Source organism: Notothenia rossii (assembly GCF_949606895.1).
Source record: "Notothenia rossii genome assembly, chromosome: 11".
Lineage (NCBI taxonomy): Eukaryota > Metazoa > Chordata > Actinopteri > Perciformes > Nototheniidae > Notothenia > Notothenia rossii.
Window position 1 is genome coordinate 21,820,995 of NC_136910.1, and position 19,616 is coordinate 21,840,610.

Sequence of the window (19,616 nt, forward strand, 5' to 3'; positions counted from 1 at the left end):
TACAACATTACATAAATAAAGACTGGCATTTTATGTAAAGGTATAAGTGAGTAAAACCTATTATTTGGGTTTAAATAAGCAGAGTCTACCAGTGGAATGGACAGTGGAACTATGCCCTGTTTCTATGGGAGCAGTGCAACACAGGGATGAATCTAGAGTGGCAGAATGTTCCGGCCTCAGTCCAGCAGAGAGCAGCAGAAAGGGAGGACACACTTCACAGCGGAGCTGAACACTTTTTTTATTTAACTTGTTCTGTTTTCCAGTAATGTACTGTGTTGGGGAAAGAATACATTTACTTTACCCACACTTCTCAATCAATTAAATTAATTTTCTCTTCAGTGACTCTACTAATATTAGAACAGTGAGATGTGCAGTTAACAGGAGATGCAATTGCTGGGTTTTTTCTTGAACTAAACAATTGAAAGAGGTAAATATTGCTCGATCTGTTACCTGAATTGGATGTGCAACAAATGGACTGCATTTGAGATGGTTTTTATGCACCACAGAAAACTTTATGAGGACTAAGAATTTGAAGTGATACTACATTTACCAAGAAAAATGTGGTTCTCAGCAACAAAAAGTGACCTTTAACTCCCCCTTAAACCACACATTAGGACAAATGTAACACCATGAATTAATTATTGATATTTAGTGATGTGGGTAGATGTATTTTTTTAAATTATCTAACTTTTTGGAAGGATGGGAAGCCTATTTCTCAAAATGTCAAAAATAATAATTTGAATCGTTTATTTTTGTATACTCTTTTGTCTTTTCTATCTGGAGAAGTGCAGCTTTAAAACTGGACTCTATTTTGTACATGTTTAGTTTGTTTCAGAGAACAGCAATCCTTAGAAGGTGGCAGATGTACAAATGTTGTGTTTGGTACACAAGTTGACGATTCAGGAGGAGAAGCAAAGACAGTGGAGAGAGATGAAGGAGGAAATTATGACAGAAGACTGGCTACAAGGGATCGACTCAAAACGCAATTTTCAGGCCACACAACCATAGGCTACACGTCATGAACAGTTACAGAACATTTGACAAGTTAAGTTACATTTAAATAAAAATAGTCCTATCCCCTATCTAAGGCCTCAGAAGTTTACTTTTCAAATAATATCATTATACATGGACCTAACATATCGCCACCTAAACCCAACCTAATGGGACCAATGTTAGCTAAAACTAGCCTAAGGAATATCCTTTCATTTAACTACGTGTTTGCATGTGCATGACACTGTATCGCATGTTGTGGGATTTTTTCATTTAGGGACTGGAAGAAACCTGCCGCCCCAACTCAGATGTTCAATCTGACCATTGATTGACAGTTTTAGATTTAACCTGCTCCCTATCTGGGGATAAGATACTGTTTGATTAATGTTGACATGTTTCTAATATTGATTGAGTTATAACAGGTAACACAGATGCAGAATCAGTGGCCAAGGGGCTACTGTGAGAGATGTCATTCCAGAAGGGAGTACCAGAGAAGTTGACCTGTGATAATGAAACAATTTTGTAATATTTCAACAGGTATTAAAGTAACTGAGGTTTGAACTGTAGAAAGAACATATTACAGTTAAGCTAAAACATAGTAATGTAATGAGATTTAATTTAGACAACATCTTGTAACTAGCCTGGTAAAGAAGTAAAAGCCATAGACTTTATTGAGGTAACATTATGGGGATACATTTAATTTAAATTCATAATAGAAAGACATTTGATGACAGTATGTTGGATTTCTGTATTCATTTTTCAGCTTGATAATATCTAAGCACTGTAGAAGCAGTCTCGCCTGGAAATTATTCACTTTGTCAGCATCATGATTTTAGTTGTTTTTAATCCATAACAGTGTGTTTCTTTACCAGAGACATTAGCAGTTCATATTATATTTAGATTTTAAATAGGATCTCAAGGATTTCATTTAAAAATAACGCAGATGCTTGTCAGAAATTCAGAGCTATTGAAATATGTTATTTAGTTCACCTGAAGATGTTAGGGTTTATTTTGTTGACACAGGCCAAGTATTAAGATTCTGAAGGGGCACTGGCAGATAGGAGGTCTGCAACTAATTTAGAAAACCTGTTCACAGACAGCTGTTGTTTTAAAACACCCCTCCAACAGGCTCCAAGCAGCCTACCAGTGGTGGGTCAAACACCTGAGGGCCTAGAAGCCCTGAGCGTAGACTGGAGGGGTGGGTTTCAGATTTCTCCACACAGGTTCCTGACGCCAAAAGGGGGACCCGAAGAGCAGGAGGCCGACACAGCGGAGTTCGTCTGGCTGAAGGTCAACAGGCCTCTGTGGCTCAACCCCAGGTTCTCCGGTCTCTACAGAGTGACCCAGAGGACATCTCATGTCGTCCGCCGAGGAGCAAAGGGGGACATCTGGTACTACTGGAGCCAGTGTACGGCGAGGAAATCACTGGCTATCACCATGGAGGACATCAGGACGGACCTGGCTATCGTCCACGAGGACATCCCGACAGCAGACGACTCGGAAGCTGTCATCAGCGGACTGGAGGAGAAGGACCTCGCGGACATCCCTACATCAGACGACTCGGAAGCTGGCGTCAGCGGGCTGGGGGACTTCTCGAGGCAGCAGAGGAGTCTACTTCTCTCTGATCAGATTCATCAGTTCCACCTTTGAAGGAAAGGCCGCATCTCCCCCTCCCTATCAGCTGCCCTTGTTGGCGTTTTCCTTTGAGGGGGAGGGGGGCCCTGAGGATTCAACAACATGCAAGGATGCTGCTTTCTGGCACTCAGGCAACCACTCTGATAGTTCCTTCACTGACATGAAAAGTGGTGTTCTGTTCCCAAAGGTTTAAGGTTGGGGGACAGACACAGTAGCAAAGAATGACAGTAGTTGTGTTTCAAATGTCTTATGTGAGTTGGTCTCGTGGGGCGAGACCAAAAGGGGGAATTGAAGTATTATTTGAATTATTTGAAGTATTAAAGTAACGTGTTATGGCAGGAAAGTTCAATCTGGTATATTCATTTTAATGTCACCTTATATATATTCATGTGTGTTAAATTTGAAGGGACAAAGTATATTTTTCCTCCCCAATATATTGAGGTGAAGTCTTTGTGTTTAGAAAGGGATGTGAGCAGGGGACATCCTTATTTGGGGATAGCTCCAAAACTCTGGAATGTTTCCCTCATAAAAGAAGAGGGTGCGTTACACATGCTTAGGGCAAATGCGTGTGTTTTCATTGCAGTAAATATATGTGCTGCGTGATTACTGTTCAACTATACCTCTGTTTTTATTCTTTCATGTGTGGGTACTAAATGGCTACAAACATTGTGGAGAAATGAGCTTAAACATGTTTTATTACTCTATATGAAATGGAAGCAGCTTTTATGACAGTGACGAGAGAGCTGGGGGAGGGGACATTCTTCTTAAGATTTTCAGCATGTCAATTATCAGGGAAATCTACTTGTTTTAAATAGATGTGTGTGGTTGATTACTTTGTATTAATAATAACAGTATGTGTAAAGGAAGCTGGAAATATGCAATGTGAAACCTTTTATTTGAAGTAAGGATGTGAACAATAGCTCAAACAAATGGAAAGGCGGTAGGACAAATGAGTGTGTTCTCTATATTGGGCCTGTGTGAAGTTTGACTATTTGAAAAGCATCTCTAATACTGCTTAAGAGCATAGGTAATGTGTTCCTCGTTATTATTGATATGAAGGTAATTTACATGTATTACGTATATTTAGCCAACTATAACAACTATATCTTAAAACAAACTTTTAACTTGTGTGTGGTAACCTGAGGGGGGGGGGGAGATGGACACAGGGACAAAGAGCCATAAAGGGGATGTGTGTGTGCTGGCTGCAGGATGTGAAATAAGATAAGGAAACTTGTTGTTTAAAGCAGGTTCGTTCCAGACACCAAAAGGTATCTGGTTTTCGTCAAACTGAAAGGGACTTTTTGTTTCCGGGTTTCTTCTGCTGTGTCGCACTGATTGGGTGCGACAGGCCATGTGTTGGTCTCTCCCAATAAGATGACCTCTGGGGGAAAGCATGCACACACCTCCTCCTGTGTTTTTAGTATGAAAGCCTGTGTTTTCCTTTGGTTCGCACTCTTGTTTTTGACTGGCCGTTCCTGAGACGTGTCTCACACGGTGGTAGAACCTGAGCCCGGAGTACTCTGCAGAGTGCTTCGTGATTAGGTGAAGTATTTGTATGTTTGCACCATTAAAGCAGATTATTGTTTAACCCTTATCCTGGCTGCTTTGAATTGTTCCTTCTTTTGAGAACCAGCTCATATAAGAACGACGCGGAGCAGAGATTCTGCCCCAACAATGTCCTTGTTGTGTAGGTCTTCAGAAATTAAGACGCAAGAAAATCTCTTGTTTAAACCAGCCTATTACTTTAGGCTAGGTTCTGGAATTATATTAAACCTACCCTCAAAATCAACCTTGATTTCACCTGACCGTGTTCTCCATGAGAAGCACAAGTGGTTCATTAAAAACATCATGGGCTGTTTTATGGCTCAGGTTGAGCTGCAGCAGTTGTGCTTCTGCTTCATATACACCCCCCTGTTTAAAGTAATATGTTCAAATCAAAGCAGGCAAGTATGGAAGACTGGTTGGCCTATGACGGGTAAGATCCCCCCGTAGAACCTCGGGACAACCTGAGGTAGGCACAGCCGCGAGTACTTGGCCTAGTTGCCTCTGTTAAAAGGGACAATGTGCAACTCTTTGTCTCATGCTCTTTAACAAGAACACAACACTCAAAGCAGTACAGAAAATGTCCAGAGACTTGTTTCTGGTACACATCAGCCCTGAAGGAAGTAAATGAGGCTACTAGGAGAATCCTGAGTCCCATTAAGTATTGATTCTGCACCGATCAGGTCAGGCAGATTCTCCTCAAAGCTGGACTGGTGTTGGTATGTTATCAATGATTGAGACAAAACTAAATGAGATCATATAACACACAAGAAAGGGTCAAGTATGGAAGATGTGGAAATGGACATAAATATTTGTTGCAGCTTCCAGACGTTCTAACCAATTTTGAACGAACCGCAGGAATTTGTGTTGCTCTTTTGGCTTTTATATACAGTCTGCTAGATATAAAATGCAGGATTTGCATTTTAGTTTTGTTATATTTTAGTATTGTTCTTTTTCTCAAGGTAAATACTCCTAAACTTTAGTGGCATGTTCTGCTTAACATTGTTTAAGGGTTTACTTGTTAATTGTCTATATCAATGACATCAGCCTATCATTGCAGACAGATTGCTAGATGTGCAACATAATAAACTCACCGGTGTTTTTTTTGTCTGTCGATAGAAAAAAAGATGAAAGAGTAATTTGGATTAACATTTATTCTTAAGAAGGTCGTGTAGAAACCACAGACTTCATGATCCAGACATGGGGGAGACAGGAGGAAACACAGCAGAGCTAAACCACAGTCTTAAAAAAATTAAATCAGTGCACAGATAATCTTACAAAGATTGCATAATATAAAGAAAGGTTATAACATTTCCCAGAAACAGTGCAATTGTACCACAAAATGAAACCCACTCCACCTTCATCGCCAGTTGCCTAAATGCTCCACTACCACAGAGGCAAAGAATAACTTCTTCACGTTAAATACTCCAACTAGATGCTTTGTTTAAGGAGGCGGGGGTTAGACAAGTGCATGTTAGTCTGGGTGGATACAGGTTTCACACACATGAATGTTAAAGAATGTTTGCATTTGTGAACCAAACCCTAACCCTACATTGCACTTGGGAAAGCAAATGTAAAATATAGACAGTGTATATATGACATCCAAAAAAAAACATCCATACCGGCAAGACATAAATAAAGTAATGCAGAGCCAGTGTTTTCATTTGTCCCATTAAAAAAAAAAGGTACCAAGGCTACATGTTTGCAAGAAAATAGGGACAGCATTTACATAAAGTTTTCCCATTTAAAAAAAGACCTCAGGCATTACTCCCACTCACTTTCTCAAGCTCAGTGATTTGAAATCTTTAGTGTCTGTAGTGCATGATAGTCAATCGGCTACACTTACAAATGCTTCAGATGAACTGAAAATGCACAAGTCCTCTCGTACTTCAGCCCAAGAAATAACAGGTTACAACGGCAAATGTAACGGGATAAATAGAAGCTGCAGCAAGCTCTGTTCAGAAAAGGTATTGAAGTTCATGATATTTCATATAAATAAGCATCTTATCTTCATATCAAAACATTTTCTTTTTTTAAATGTACCTCCAGCTTCTGCTCCACAGCTGCATTATACAACCAACTTGAATCCATGAGATGAAGTTGACTGACAGAAGTGGACAAATCTACTGCACCTGGCGGTGTACCTCTGCTACACTTCCTCTGAGAAGATTAGAGAGGTTTGAGGCCACAGTCGTTGCTGCTGAGTCGCATCAGTTTGGCAAATGTTCCTGTTATTTCGTCCACCTCAAGTAAAATATCTAATGGCAGATATCACCCTCCAAGGTCTGTATATGATCATTAAAAACAATAAAACTGAGCCGTACAAATCACATTTTTACAAATTCCCTTCAGCCTTACTGTCACCTGAATGTCATGAAAAAAATTACTATTTATGTGTTTGCTGATGGGTATCGCGCCAGCTTGTACAAACAGTAGATTATGCAGATACAGGCGCAGCCACACAAAGTATACACACACGACACGATACACACACCAAGAGGCTTAGATAGAGCTAACAAAACACAGCTGCGTGATTGAAAAATGGCACCAAAGTGAAACAGAGTGATGGGATACAAACCCTCCTCTTAGCGGATGCCAAGCGTACATTCAGTTTTCAAAAGTCTCAGAGGACACGGCTTCAAAAAGCCCCGTCTGGATGTGAATGCGACCACAGGCTCTGCCTCTAACGTGTAAGGTCATGGGCCCTGGCTAGTGTCTGAGGAGGGCAGTGTGCTACATGTACTGGTGTGCATATTCTAACACTCCCAAGCTATGGGATCTAGATCAAAGCTAAACCTGCAGAGAGGAAGGCCACAAGGCAAAAGAATCATCAGAAACCCTTCGTCCAAAAACCGTCTGTAAATAACCAACCTCCTCATGAGCGTGCATGCTGAAACACTCGGCCCTGAAGAAAGCTTACTGGATGTTAGTAAGATGTGCATGCTGGTGTAAAATGACAAGAAGGGACTCTGGGACTGAATGGATGAATAAACCTGTTAGTTAAGCGGGGGACTTGGTCTAAAAACTATTAATGCACGTGCTTTTGACAACAAAAATATAATTGTCCGTGTGAGGAGCGTGTAGTTCGGAGATGTGCTGCTTTGGTACGGTCGTGGAAGGATCCCTAGTTCTGTTACAAAACATGTAAAAATTCACAAACACACCAAAACACCTGAAGAAACGAGCAAACACACTTACTGTACCGCTTCCCGCAGAGGAGGACGGATTACAAAGCATAAATATTATTTATATATTTTTTCTTTTCCCCCGTGAAGTTAAAAAAACACAGTTAGAAAGAGGTGTCGCATCAGCGTGTCGAAGACGCCCCTGGGATCAGTGCGACGCAGAAACAGGGAGCACCAGTGGACGAGGGTCACACACATGCACGCCTCAAGAAAACAGCCCTGAACACACACACACACACACACACACACACACACACACACACACACACACACACACACACACACACACACACACACACACACACACACACACACACACACACACACACACACACACACACACACACACACACACACACACACACACACACACACACACACACACACACACACACACACACACACACACACACACACACACACACACACACACACACACACACACACACACACACACACACACACACACACACAGCCAGTGTGTGTGAAAGCCCCCACACATCTGTCCGTTCATTGGGGTGGGGGGTGCGTGGAGCGGGCGGGTGCTGGTGTGGGCCCTCAGGCGTTGGGACGGGTGAGTACGGCTCCTCTCAGGCTCACAGCTGGTGCACGATGCTGTCGGGGTGGGTGGCTGGCACGGAGCCGTCCTGACGGAGCCGCTGCCACTGGAACGTGGTGCTGAGGGAGCCCACCTCCTCCTCCTCGCTCTCCTGCTCCTTGGCAAACTCCATGAACACCTAGCAGAGGGGGAGGAGAGGAGGAGACAAAGGTTAAGAGGAACACTTACAGATAATAACAGGTGGTATAGATAAGAGCTGCTAATAACTTTTATTAAAGGTCCCCTATTATACTGTTTTTCATCAATATATTATAGGTCTCAGATATATACAAAACATGTCTCTGAAGTGTTTGGCTCCGAACACCAAACAGATCATTGCAGCATTACCCATAATCCCCTCTGTTTCAGCCCTGTTCCAAAGTGCTGATTCTCTGTCTGTTACTTTAGATGAAAATAAGGAGCCACTCCCCACGCCCCTCTGAGAGAGATTTGGTTACAAAGAACACTATAGCCGCGTTCACACCGGAGTACTTTTCCCACTTTAGTTCCGATATAGTTCCGAAATGTCGCGTTCACACCAAAAAGAGCCGGAACTAAAATTAGTTCATGAGAACCTTTTTACCCCCTTTTCCGTCCCTGCTAGAGAGCAGGGAATCTCTTGTGAGAAAATAGCTATATTTCTGATTGGCTGGGCGGATTGCAAACCACGCCCCGTAAAACTCAAAAAAAGTGTTGTGAAGCCACCATTTTATTATCCTCGCATTAGCATTATTAGCATTAGCATTAGCCCAGCGCAGAAACGCAGAGAGACTAACTTATGGCAACACAAAATAAAACATGGGAGCGGTGGAGATGAGGAGGCGTCGGCGTTCTGGCGATTTACTCGGAAGGCTTCAGTAGAAGCTGCTGGGAGTCCCAGCAGTTTCTACTGAAGCCAGTCCCTAACAACCGGGGACTTCCGGCTGGGGACCTCGGGTGGCAGTATACGCCGTGAAGTTGTTTGCGGCCTGCCAGTAAACCCAAAGTAGAAGAAGAGGAAGTGACGTCAGCGGCTTCATTTGCCTAATACACCCCCAGGGACTTATTCAGGTGTGAACGCGTTCATCAGAACTAAAGAGTTCTGATTAACTAAGTTCTCATGAACCTTTGTGGGAAAAGTACTGCGGTGTGAATGCGCCTAATGGTGCTCTAGGAGGAGATTCAGGTGATAAGGTGTGTGGGGGGGGATTACCTTGGTTGCTGATTGGCTAATGGTTAACAAGACAAAAAATCGTTATGACATCATAAAGTGGCCAAAATCTGATCAGCTCATTTTCAGACAGGTTTGTATATAAATGGAGTCTCAGAGTCTCTTTACACAGAGGACACACATGTTGATGTAGAAGAGACATGAAGAAGAGGGGACACATGTTGATGTAGAAGAGACATGAAGAAGAGGGGACACATGTTGATGTAGAAGAGACATGAAGAAGAGGGACACATGTTGATGTAGAAGAGACATGAAGAAGAGGAGACATGTTGATGTAGAAGAGACAGGAAAAAGTGGATTTTGCATAATAGGTGACCTTTAATATATATTAAACCCATCATTAGTACCGTATTGACCCGAATATAAGACGTTTTTTCTTTCCTATAAAAAATATGAAAAAGAGGGGTCGCCTATATTCGGGGATAGTCTAGACCAGGGCTATTCAATTACACATTCAGTTGGGCCAGATTTTATAACTACAAAATTCAGCTAGGCCAGACATTCAGCGGCCTGTAAAAAGCGGGTAGTGACACATTTTAAACCAACACATATTACTGCGATGGAAAACATGCAATTTTTATTCATTGTTCATCGAACAAAGGTAGGTCAAAAAGTGCATAAAAACACAACAAATTAGCATTAATTTAACAGAATCTGAAAAAAAGTGCACAGTTGTAGCATTACATTTGTTTGCTTTAGAAGTCAAATATTCAGGTTATTGTTTTTGAACCAGGCACATCACAAAGTGCATTTACTGAATACAATAATAGCAGTCTTCATAAATGTCCTCACATACAAAAAAAACAGCTAAAGAGCTCCAATGCAACACAAAGAGGTAGTACTGTAGCAATACTATTTTTTTACTTTTCAAGTAATAACAAAAAAATCATACGTTTTGGTCACATTTGACCCAGACACATTACAAAGTGCATTTAAATGAATACAGAAAGAACTGTCAAACCCTTCAGTGCACAAACCCATAACAAGGGATACGGGTAACTATATGAATGAATATTACACTACACGTCTACTATAGTAAACTAGGTGCTTACTATCACCTCATTTGTGATTTGTCATCGCTGACTTTTTTCAATGGGAGAAGGGACATTTTTAGTTTTGAACGAGAGCAGTGATTTTTTGCTCATAGGATGTCAATCCTAAGACATTGGTGAAGAGTGCTGTCAGTCAGGGAGCAGCGAGTGCTACTTTTGATTGGTTCATGTGTGAAAAGCTTGATTCACATGTGTATGTTGATCCAAACATACTGAGCACACAGATCACTACTTTCTGAACGTTAAGGCCCAGATACACCGGCCAGTCACCTGAGAAGTCGCCGACGCCGACACCGACTGTTGCGTCGCCGGACTCTCCCGCGTATTTGCCGACTTCGCGCACTGGAACACACCGCAAATCCGAGCCGAGCACGTATGAACTGCGCATGCGTGAGTGGCAATAACTCTCCTTACCAGCAGGCGGAGGTAGTGTGTATTCATCATTCAAAAGAGGCAAAAACCGGAACAACCGGAAGACAGAGAAGAAGAACAGACTCCGTTATATAAACAAACAACAAATAGCGTTTTTCTTTCCATTTTCACTCTCGTCCATTGAAAACATGAACGAACAGGAGCTCTATAAACCGATGAGGTGAAATAGCCGTCCGTGTGTGTTCCATCTTCCATTTTAAATCATTTGTTTACCTCCCTCACTTCCGTTAACGCTTCTCATGCACTGATTCGCTAGCTGAACAGCCAATCAGTGTTATCCCTTTGTCCGACTTCCGGTGGTGTTCCCGACTTGAATCGGCAAGAAAAGGCGTCAGGTCGGCAGAAAAGACCCGACGGTGCGGCACACACCACTCCGAATAGGGCGTGCCCACGCTCATGTTCGGCCCGACTCCCATTTACTGCTGATTTCGGGCCGGTGTATCTGGAACTGCTGTTTTTTGACATCATTCCAAAACTTCGCTGGCCCGTTAGTGCGCTGCATGTCAATAAGTTCCAGTGTATATTTCCCCTTGTCGATGCAGGGGACCACTTCCTTTGCTCTGGTTGATATGTCCCCCTCTATTGCAACAGTGAAGGGGTCTCTGGCAAAGCCCATCACCTCTGTGGGCAGAGCAAGTCCATCCAATCGACCGGCAAAGTTCTCTTTCAACCTCGCAATGAAATCTGTCATCACATCCGTGATTTGTGCCGGAGATGTGATGTGTTTGGGGAGCGTCGGAAAATGCAGCATCCGCCCCTGCTCAAGTCGGTCGCGAAAAGGTCCAGCTTGACTTGAATCTGCTCCACAAGATTAATGAACGTTTTGTCTCTGTTTACGCTTCAGAGTTGAGAGATACATGTTTTAGAGTTGCTATCATAGGACCACCGTTACTAGCACCACGAGATGCACTTTCAAAAAACGTGCTGCGTTGTGGTTTGGTGGTTTCTATGCAACGCGGAGTGTTGCGTTCATGGTCTGTACTAGTGTAGGAATTTGGCTACGGGAGGCTGGGCCACTCGGGAGTTGGTCGCCAGTTGAATAGGCCTGGTCTAGACTTTTCGATGTAATTACACAGTCACAAGAACAGATCGCCCCAAACGAGTGTTTTAAAGTACGGTAAAAGTACACAGCAACAGGAAAGATGGAGATGCAGAGACACAGCGACCAACTGGAACAAAGTGGCTCAAAAGTAAGGCAAGTTAATAAACAAGAGAGGAGACCTTACGATGCCAATTCTAAGATAATGGTGATCAACCAAGCAGAGTCATCAAACAACTGTCGAGCAGCAAAGACATATGGTGTTACTGAGTGTGACGTTAAAAGATGGCAAGCCCAAAAAAAACGCCTTAAAAATGTAAACAGTCTTTATAAAAAACAGATTTGATCTTCAAAAAGGCATTTTGCGTCTTGAAATAGAGGGGCCATCTTATAATCAGGGTCGTCTTATATTCGGGTAAATACGGTAATTCAATTACCACGCAGGAAAAGTCTTTCTTGTAGGCCTCCAGGGTGAATGACGGATTAAAAACAAATTGGAGTAAATGGGGGCAGTCCAATTCTCACTGCTTAACAAACATGCATTTTCACTTAAACTTTTCTATTTTAAATATTTCAGACTAATCAGGACTTGCATGCTCGAAAAGCACCATGGCGCAGGCGTGAGAATGTCTATGTGGAAGAGTTTCAATAGTAAAACTTTAGTGAAATGTTTGGGTAATAGTGAGAATACAAGTAGATTACAGAGACTTGGATCAGAGTAGTGGAGAGTTTGTAAACGTGGCCCCCTTAAACCAATTCATTTAATTATTTGTTCACTGTGAATGCGCTGTGAAGTACTTGTATCATTAGGGTTTCATATTGGTGAAATATAAAGAAATAGGACCAGAAAAAGACATGTCCAGTTGTTAAAGAGCATCTTGCAGGTTTTTATTTTTCCTACATTTATGCTTAAACTTGCTTGAAAATTACAATTAAAAAAGTGAATGCAGGATTTGATATGTTTTACGAGACATAAGGGCAGGAATTCAGAGGGAAAGGAGCCATTTTGACCTCTGCTCTTAAAAACGGCTTTTTTTTAAGGTCATAGGTCAAACGCGTCATATTACATCACACAGGGGACACATCTCCGCTCTCTGACCGCGGGTATAGTAGAGTTGCGTTGAGTAGAGCGGTTGTGTTTTAAGGAGCTGGTATTTTTCGGTAGTTTTACATTGTATTTCACCATTTGTAATCATGGTGCAGTATTGTGTTTGTGCAGGTTGCACAAACACCAGCCTGTCAGGACATCGAGTCCACAGTAAAAAGGACCGGAGCTAGCGTTCGTTCCTGGGTGCGTTGTGCATCCACCTCCCTGCAGCACATACTCTCCACAGCTTTATTAGGAAACCGTATTACTTCTCTCTCTCCCCCCCCATTCGCTGCTCTCTCTCTCTCCCCTCCGGTACACAGCACCGTAAGACATAGTGTGGAGTTCCATTAGGTAACGCTGTGGTGGCTGTACTGCTCCAGCCGTCTCCTTTGTGTTTGTTTGTTTCCCCCTGTCTGTGTTGTTTGTGTGTGCGTGGTGGCTGTCACTCCTGGCTCCCGGCTCAACCTCCACTCACCTGCTGCAATCAGCTGTGCACCCTCCCCGACTACACACCTGCTTTCCATCAAGCCATTTACAACGGCATATCAACGGAGGCTCCACAACCTTTCTCCGCCAGATCGCCAAGTATCAGCCGTATCTAGGGTGGCCATCCGTCCGGTTTTAGGTCGGACAGTCCGGTTTTCAATGTCTGTGTCCGTCTGCCGGCGCAGCCTTGAGCCGGACGCTCATTTGTCCTCCTTTTGAGGTGATCCCCATTTTATACTTTTAGGGTATAAAAAAAAAATAGACAATTATACAAAGAAATACAAAAAATAAGTTATGTGTAAGTATATATCCCTGTAAGACTTGTGGTCTTACAAATTATTGGCTGAATGTGATGTCAAATAAATATCTTGTATTTCATTGGTTAATAAACGTAAACAATTAGCCATGTGCTTCTTGACGTCACGTTCACGGCATGGCACTGTGGCACAGAGTGACGTTAGCGCTAGCAGACTAGCTCATAAGCCAACTCCGCCTAGTTAGCGGTAGGTTAAACCGCAGAAATGCCGAAACGAAAGACTTCCTTTAATCCTGAATGGTCGAAAGAGCATGGATTCCTCACAAAAAGCCGAAAGGACGACTTCCATGCTTTTTGCACGTTGTGTCGTTGCGATGTGGAGGTAAGTAGCAAAGGAAAAGGTGCTGTCGACAGACATGCTAACACAGATAAGCACAAAAGCAACGATCAAAGCGCAGGTGCCTCTTCACTTTTATCGTTTTTCCGTGAAGCTTCATCGCCTCAAGATGACAAAATCTCCGCAGCAGAACTTTGTAAAGTTTATCATGCCGTCAAGCATCACCAGTCATACAGGAGTGTAGACTGTGGAATAAAAGTTGATCGCACAATCTACAACGACTCATCAATAGCAAAAGGGATGACCTGTGGAAAAACAAAAGCCAAAGCTTTGTGCGAAAATATCCTAGCACCCTACTCTGTCCAGACGCATGTGGATTACATAAAAGAAAATGAACTGCATTATTCAGTGGCAAGTGATGCATCAAACAAAGGTACGATCAAGTGTTTCCCCATTGTACTGAGATATTTTCACTTTGAGGAGGGCGTGCAACATGCACTGTTGGATTTTTACAGTGATAGCAACGAAAAGTCGGAAGCTATAACAAATCAGCTGCTATCTAAACTGGAGATGTCTGGACTAGATGTGAAAAAAATGTCAGCATATGCAGCAGACAACGCCAGCGTTAACTATGGAAAACACAACAGTGTTTATCAGAAACTGAAACAGGCTCAAAAAGACGTGCTCGCTGCAAACTGTTTAGCCCATATTCTGCACAATGCAACAAGATATGCAGCAAGCAACTTGGATATTGACATTGAAAATGTTGTGCTTAAGGTGTATAGCCATTTTAGCATCTCAGCTAGCAGAACGGCGCAGTTGAAAGAATTCTGCGAGTTTGTGGAAGTGAGGGAATGCAATCTGCTGCGGCACGTTGTCACGCGATGGATGTCTCTGCTGCCATCTATTGACAGAATCCTGAAGTGTTGGAGACCCCTGACCAGCTACTTTCAGAGTCTAGGTGAGGAGGAATGCTTCAAGATTTTGTGGAAATGCTTTGGAGAGGATGGCAACGAAGTATCTGAGATGTATTTTCTCTTCCTCAGTCACATTCTGAAAGTGTTTTCAGACTGCATTGAAGCACTTGAGGCCAAATCATTCAGCATAACCTCTGTGTTTAAGGTAATGACTGAACTGAAAGGGAAACTTGAGAGAAGGTTAAAGGACACATTTTTTGGCTTTGCTGTGAACAACAAACTCAAGCAGCTAACCCCTGATCTGGCTAAGAAATGTGAGGCTGATTTTCTTGTTTTCTATGAAAGAGCCAAGAAATACGTGAGTGAAAGGTATGACTTCTCTGAGAACAGCTTTCATAGTAAAGTGTCAAAGCTTGGCCTCACAACTGCTGTGTCCTATGGAGAATACAGTGATGCAGTCCAAGCCTGCAGCCTGAAAGACATTGACATGGATGGACTCTATGAGGAATATGGCATGGTGGAAGCTATTCTCAGCTCTTCAGAAATGGAAGGATGCCACAGTGAGGAGCGGTATCTGAAACTGTTTTCCAAAGCAGAAGTCCCACTTGTGAATCTGAGGAAGATCAGCGCCTACATCTTCTCCATCCCATGTAGCAATGCACATACAGAACGTGTGTTCTCAATGATGACCTCAGCATGGAGAAATGAGAGAAATCGTCTGGATGTGGACAGTGTCAAGGCAGAGCTGCAAATTTGTGTCAACTTCACATTTGAGTGCACAGACATGTACCAGAGACTCCTTACAAACAAAAAACTCTTGGAAGCAGCCAGGAAAGGGCAAAAGTATCGTAAATAGACATTCAACTTGTGGTTAGTACACTAGAGTCTTATTGTGTTTTGAGTGTGAAGGATTCAGTGAAGCCAGGATAAAAACTAAAAGATAATCCCAAAGTGTCCTCCTTTTTGGTGTTATGGAAATGGCCACCCTAGCCGTATCTCGCGTCTCTCCTCCGGTACACAGCACCGTAGTGTGGAGTTGCATTAGGTAACGTGAGATACGGCTGATACTTGCGCATTAGTTTCTGTTATGGATCAGTATCAACAGTCCTGCCAGTAACGTTACTATATTATCAATGCTACTTTAGTTATAGCCTGATATATGATAGCTAACTTTACAATTTTGTGATGTGACGTTAGCTAACATTCTGAAGCTAACGCCGGTCACTCACCAAGATAGCTGCCCAGTTCTCCACTGGTTCTCCTCACACCACAGCTCAATTTCTCTCCGATGGCCGTTATTTCTTCTAATCCTTGGCTGCTCCTGGTCTCTTGGACGTCTAGCAGGCTCATAATTATAAGGTTGTGGTCCGTCATATGCATTCGAATATTCATGTTCAACTTCTTCTGTGTCTTCTGTGTCGAAACTAGCATTGGGATCCATGTTTATTAATACGTTACACCGGCCGCTCTCCCCCTTGTGTCCCCCGTGTTACGTCACACGCGGGAGGTCACGTGCCGAGGCTTTTTTATGCGGAAGTGAACATTTCTTACAAAAACGACGACAGATGTCACTGTAGTGTATATTTCTGTATATTTTTTGAAAATCTAGTGTATTCATCATTTTCCTACACATTTATTCACAGGTGTCTTTAACCTGGAAGTTGCTCTTTAAGTATGCACCGTTTAGATCCCATGATGAGTCATGTTACACATATGGTTGCTTTTACACATTTCCCAAATGCTATAAGATGTGACAGCTCTAGATCATAAGAGTCCAGTGCAGATATTCTCCATCTGTGATTGTTACGGCTGCTGCCTTCCTGGTCGTCTGAGTGTTTTCAGCTGTGTGTGTTCTATGTAAATGAGCTGTGCGGTTGCCCTCCCGGCATTGGCTCCCATTTCCTGGTCCGCCCCTGAAGATTGCGATTGGAGCACGCTGGGCCCGACGCACTTCAATCGCAGCGCACAGCCGGCGCACACCTGCTGGAGATTATTACAAAGCTTGGGGACAATCATCATTCTGGAAGCTCTGTAGGTGGACAGATGCCTCTCGCTACTTGCTCTTTGTTCTGGGGTTAAAACTTGTGCGATTAGTAGTGTCTAGAGTAGGTTAGTTAGAGTGTAGAGTAGCTTAGTTAATGTTTAGAGTATAGTTAGGATTTGTGACTGTTGCCTTTAGTTTAGCTGTGTTTTGTTTAGACTCCCTCGGTTAGTTGTACCACTCTTGAAGTGAGGTTTTGTTTCGTTCTTTATTTTGTATATTAGTATTTATATACTTTTGTTTGGTTATTTGTCAACCGGTGCCCTTTTGGCCCTTTTGTTTGTTTCAGGCTGCTTGCCTGCCATTTTGTTTACAGCTGTTTTAAATAAACGCTTATAATTAATACCAATTCCACTCTGGTCGTGTTATTTCCCTTTGGTTCCCCTAGCCCAATAGGGAACGTAACACGTGGGGACTCGTCCGGGATATTAACTACTTTCCTGGGATTATAAGTGGTTGTGTACAGCTGAAAACAAATTGGTAAGGTTGTGTGCAGTTTTAGCTGAGTATGGCAACTTTTGATTTGGAGTCGGTTTTGGTCTGTCCTTCTCATGAGCAGTTAGTTCAGTGTCGTAGAGACGACTTATATGAGATAGCGCAACATTTCGGTCTCCCAGTGGCTAAACAGATGTTAAAAAAAGAGTTAAAGGCTCTGGTGGTGGATGAGTTGGTGGAAAGGGGTTTTCTGGTGCTGCCTGCACAAGCTGATCTCACTGTGCCAAATGGCCGTGCTAAAGGAGAGGGTAGTGACAGCGAGGGGAGCGAGCAGTGTAAAGCACCGTCTGCGCCGTCTCGCTATAGTCCACCGTCTCCTGGTAGTCCTGATCCCCGGGAAGGGAAGAAACTTAAAGCTCGCCTCGCCCGACTTCAGTTGGAAGCTAAAGACAGGCAACTTCAGTTGGAGGCAAAAGACAAGGAGCAAGACAGGCAGTATCAGTTCCAGAAGGAAATAAAAAAATCGAAGCAGATAAGGAAGTCCGGATGCGGCAGATGGAGCTAGACTCCCAACTGCGCGCATCCGGTGCTTTCGACACTGCCGGAAGAAACTTGCCCTCTCCACCTCCTCCACCTGCCTTTGACGTGAGTAACAACATTTCGCTAGTGCTGTGAGACTGAGGTGGATGTCTATTTTAGCGCATTCGAGAGCATTGCTACAGCATTGCGGTGGCCGGTTGAAGTTTGGGCTCTGATGGTAACGTGCAAATTACATGGAAAAGCTCGGGAAGCAGTTGTGGCTCTCACGTTAGAGGACAGCCTGCAGTATGACTCAGTAAAGGTTGCCATCCTCAGAGTGTATGAGTTAGTTCCTGAAGCTTACCGGCAAAAGTTTAGACACTATAGGAAGAGTCCTGATCAAACGCACGTAGAGTTCGCTAGGAAAAAGGGAATGTGTTTTGCTAAGTGGATTGCTTCATGTAATGCTACCGATTATTCTTCTCTGAGAGAATTGATCATGTTTGAGGAGTTTAAGAAGTGTTTGCCTGATCGCATTGCGGAGTACGTGAACAAACAAAGGGTAAACTCTCTCTCTGCTGCCGCTGTGTTAGCTGATGAGTATGTGCTGATGCATAAAACTGTGTTTTCCCCTGTCTCTACGGAGAGATCCCGCCGTGTGTCAGCCGCACCATTTACTCAGCCAGCAAATGTGTGTAACGTGAACAGAGAAGAGAGGGAGTGTTTTTACTGTCACAAACCTGGACATGTCATCGCCAACTGTGCAGCGCTGAAGCGCAAGGAACAGCGGCAGAAAATATCCCCGCCTAAAGGCATTGGCCTGGCTACACACGCACGCGCAAAGGCAAGTAAACGTGACCCTGATGTCCCATTGTCTGATCCTGTGATGGTGCCTGTGTCTTCAGATGAAGCTGTGTCTGAGGAGAAGCCAGAAATTGTGGCTCCCCCTCGTGAGGATGTCATGAGACCAGCGCAACACGCCGGCTCAGACAAGCCTCTAGACTTCTCGACACTCCCGGTAACCCGAGAGCGTCAGCTCGTTCATCGGATCTTAGTGTTAGTGTTGGCTCTACAACATTTTAAGATTTATGTTGGACCCAGCCTTTGGCCAATTGTGATGTGTACATGTTACGATCCACTCATATTCTGCCCCAGCGTTTCCAAGCACAACCAGCGTCTCCTGCAATGGGCTCTGATTGTGCGGGACTACAACAGTAGACACCCGTCATTAAAGGGCTCAGAGAATGTGTTGGCCGATGCTCTGTCCAGGTTGGGTTTGTGTCTTAGGTTGGGTTTGTGATATTAGTGTGTCGGGTTGAGGTTGTGATGAATGTGTGTTATTAGGAATTTCGTTAGTGTGCTCAGGTTCACAAAACCTGTGGGTTTGTGTCTTAAGGGGGGGAGTGTTACGGCTGCTGCCTTCCTGGTCGTCTGAGTGTTTTCAGCTGTGTGTGTTCTATGTAAATGAGCTGTGTGGTTGCCCTCCCGGCATTGGCTCCCGTCTCCTGGTCCGCCCCTGAAGAATGCGATTGGAGCACGCCGGGCCCGACGCACTCCAATCGTTGCGCACAGCCGGCGCACACCTGCTGGAGATTATTACAAAGCTTGGGGACAATCATCATTCTGGAGGCTCTGTAGGTGGACAGATGCCTCTCGCTACTTGCTCTCTGTTCTGGGGTTAAACTTGTGTGATTAGAAGTGTCTAGAGTAGGTTAGTTAGAGTGTAGAGTAGCTTAGTTAGTGTTTAGAGTATAGTTAGGATTTGTGACTGTTGCCTTTAGTTTAGCTGTGTTTTGTGTAGACTCCCTCGGTTAGTTGTACCACTCTTGAAGTGAGGTTTTGTTTCGTTCTT

At 43.5% G+C, this 19,616-nt stretch overlaps 1 protein-coding gene across 2 annotated transcripts in view; it reads right to left on the reverse strand.

The window, feature by feature from the left end:
• Positions 1-5,303: 5,303 nt before the first annotated feature.
• Positions 5,304-19,616, reverse strand: part of abca5 (ATP-binding cassette, sub-family A (ABC1), member 5) — a 46,363-nt gene continuing 32,050 nt past the window's right edge. For both annotated transcript variants that reach the window (XM_079658864.1, XM_079658865.1), the window contains exon 38: positions 5,304-8,089. In XM_079658864.1, coding sequence (XP_079514990.1) covers positions 7,949-8,089 — 141 coding nt within the window. In that variant the 3' untranslated portion in view covers positions 5,304-7,948. The remainder of the gene's footprint in view (positions 8,090-19,616) is intronic.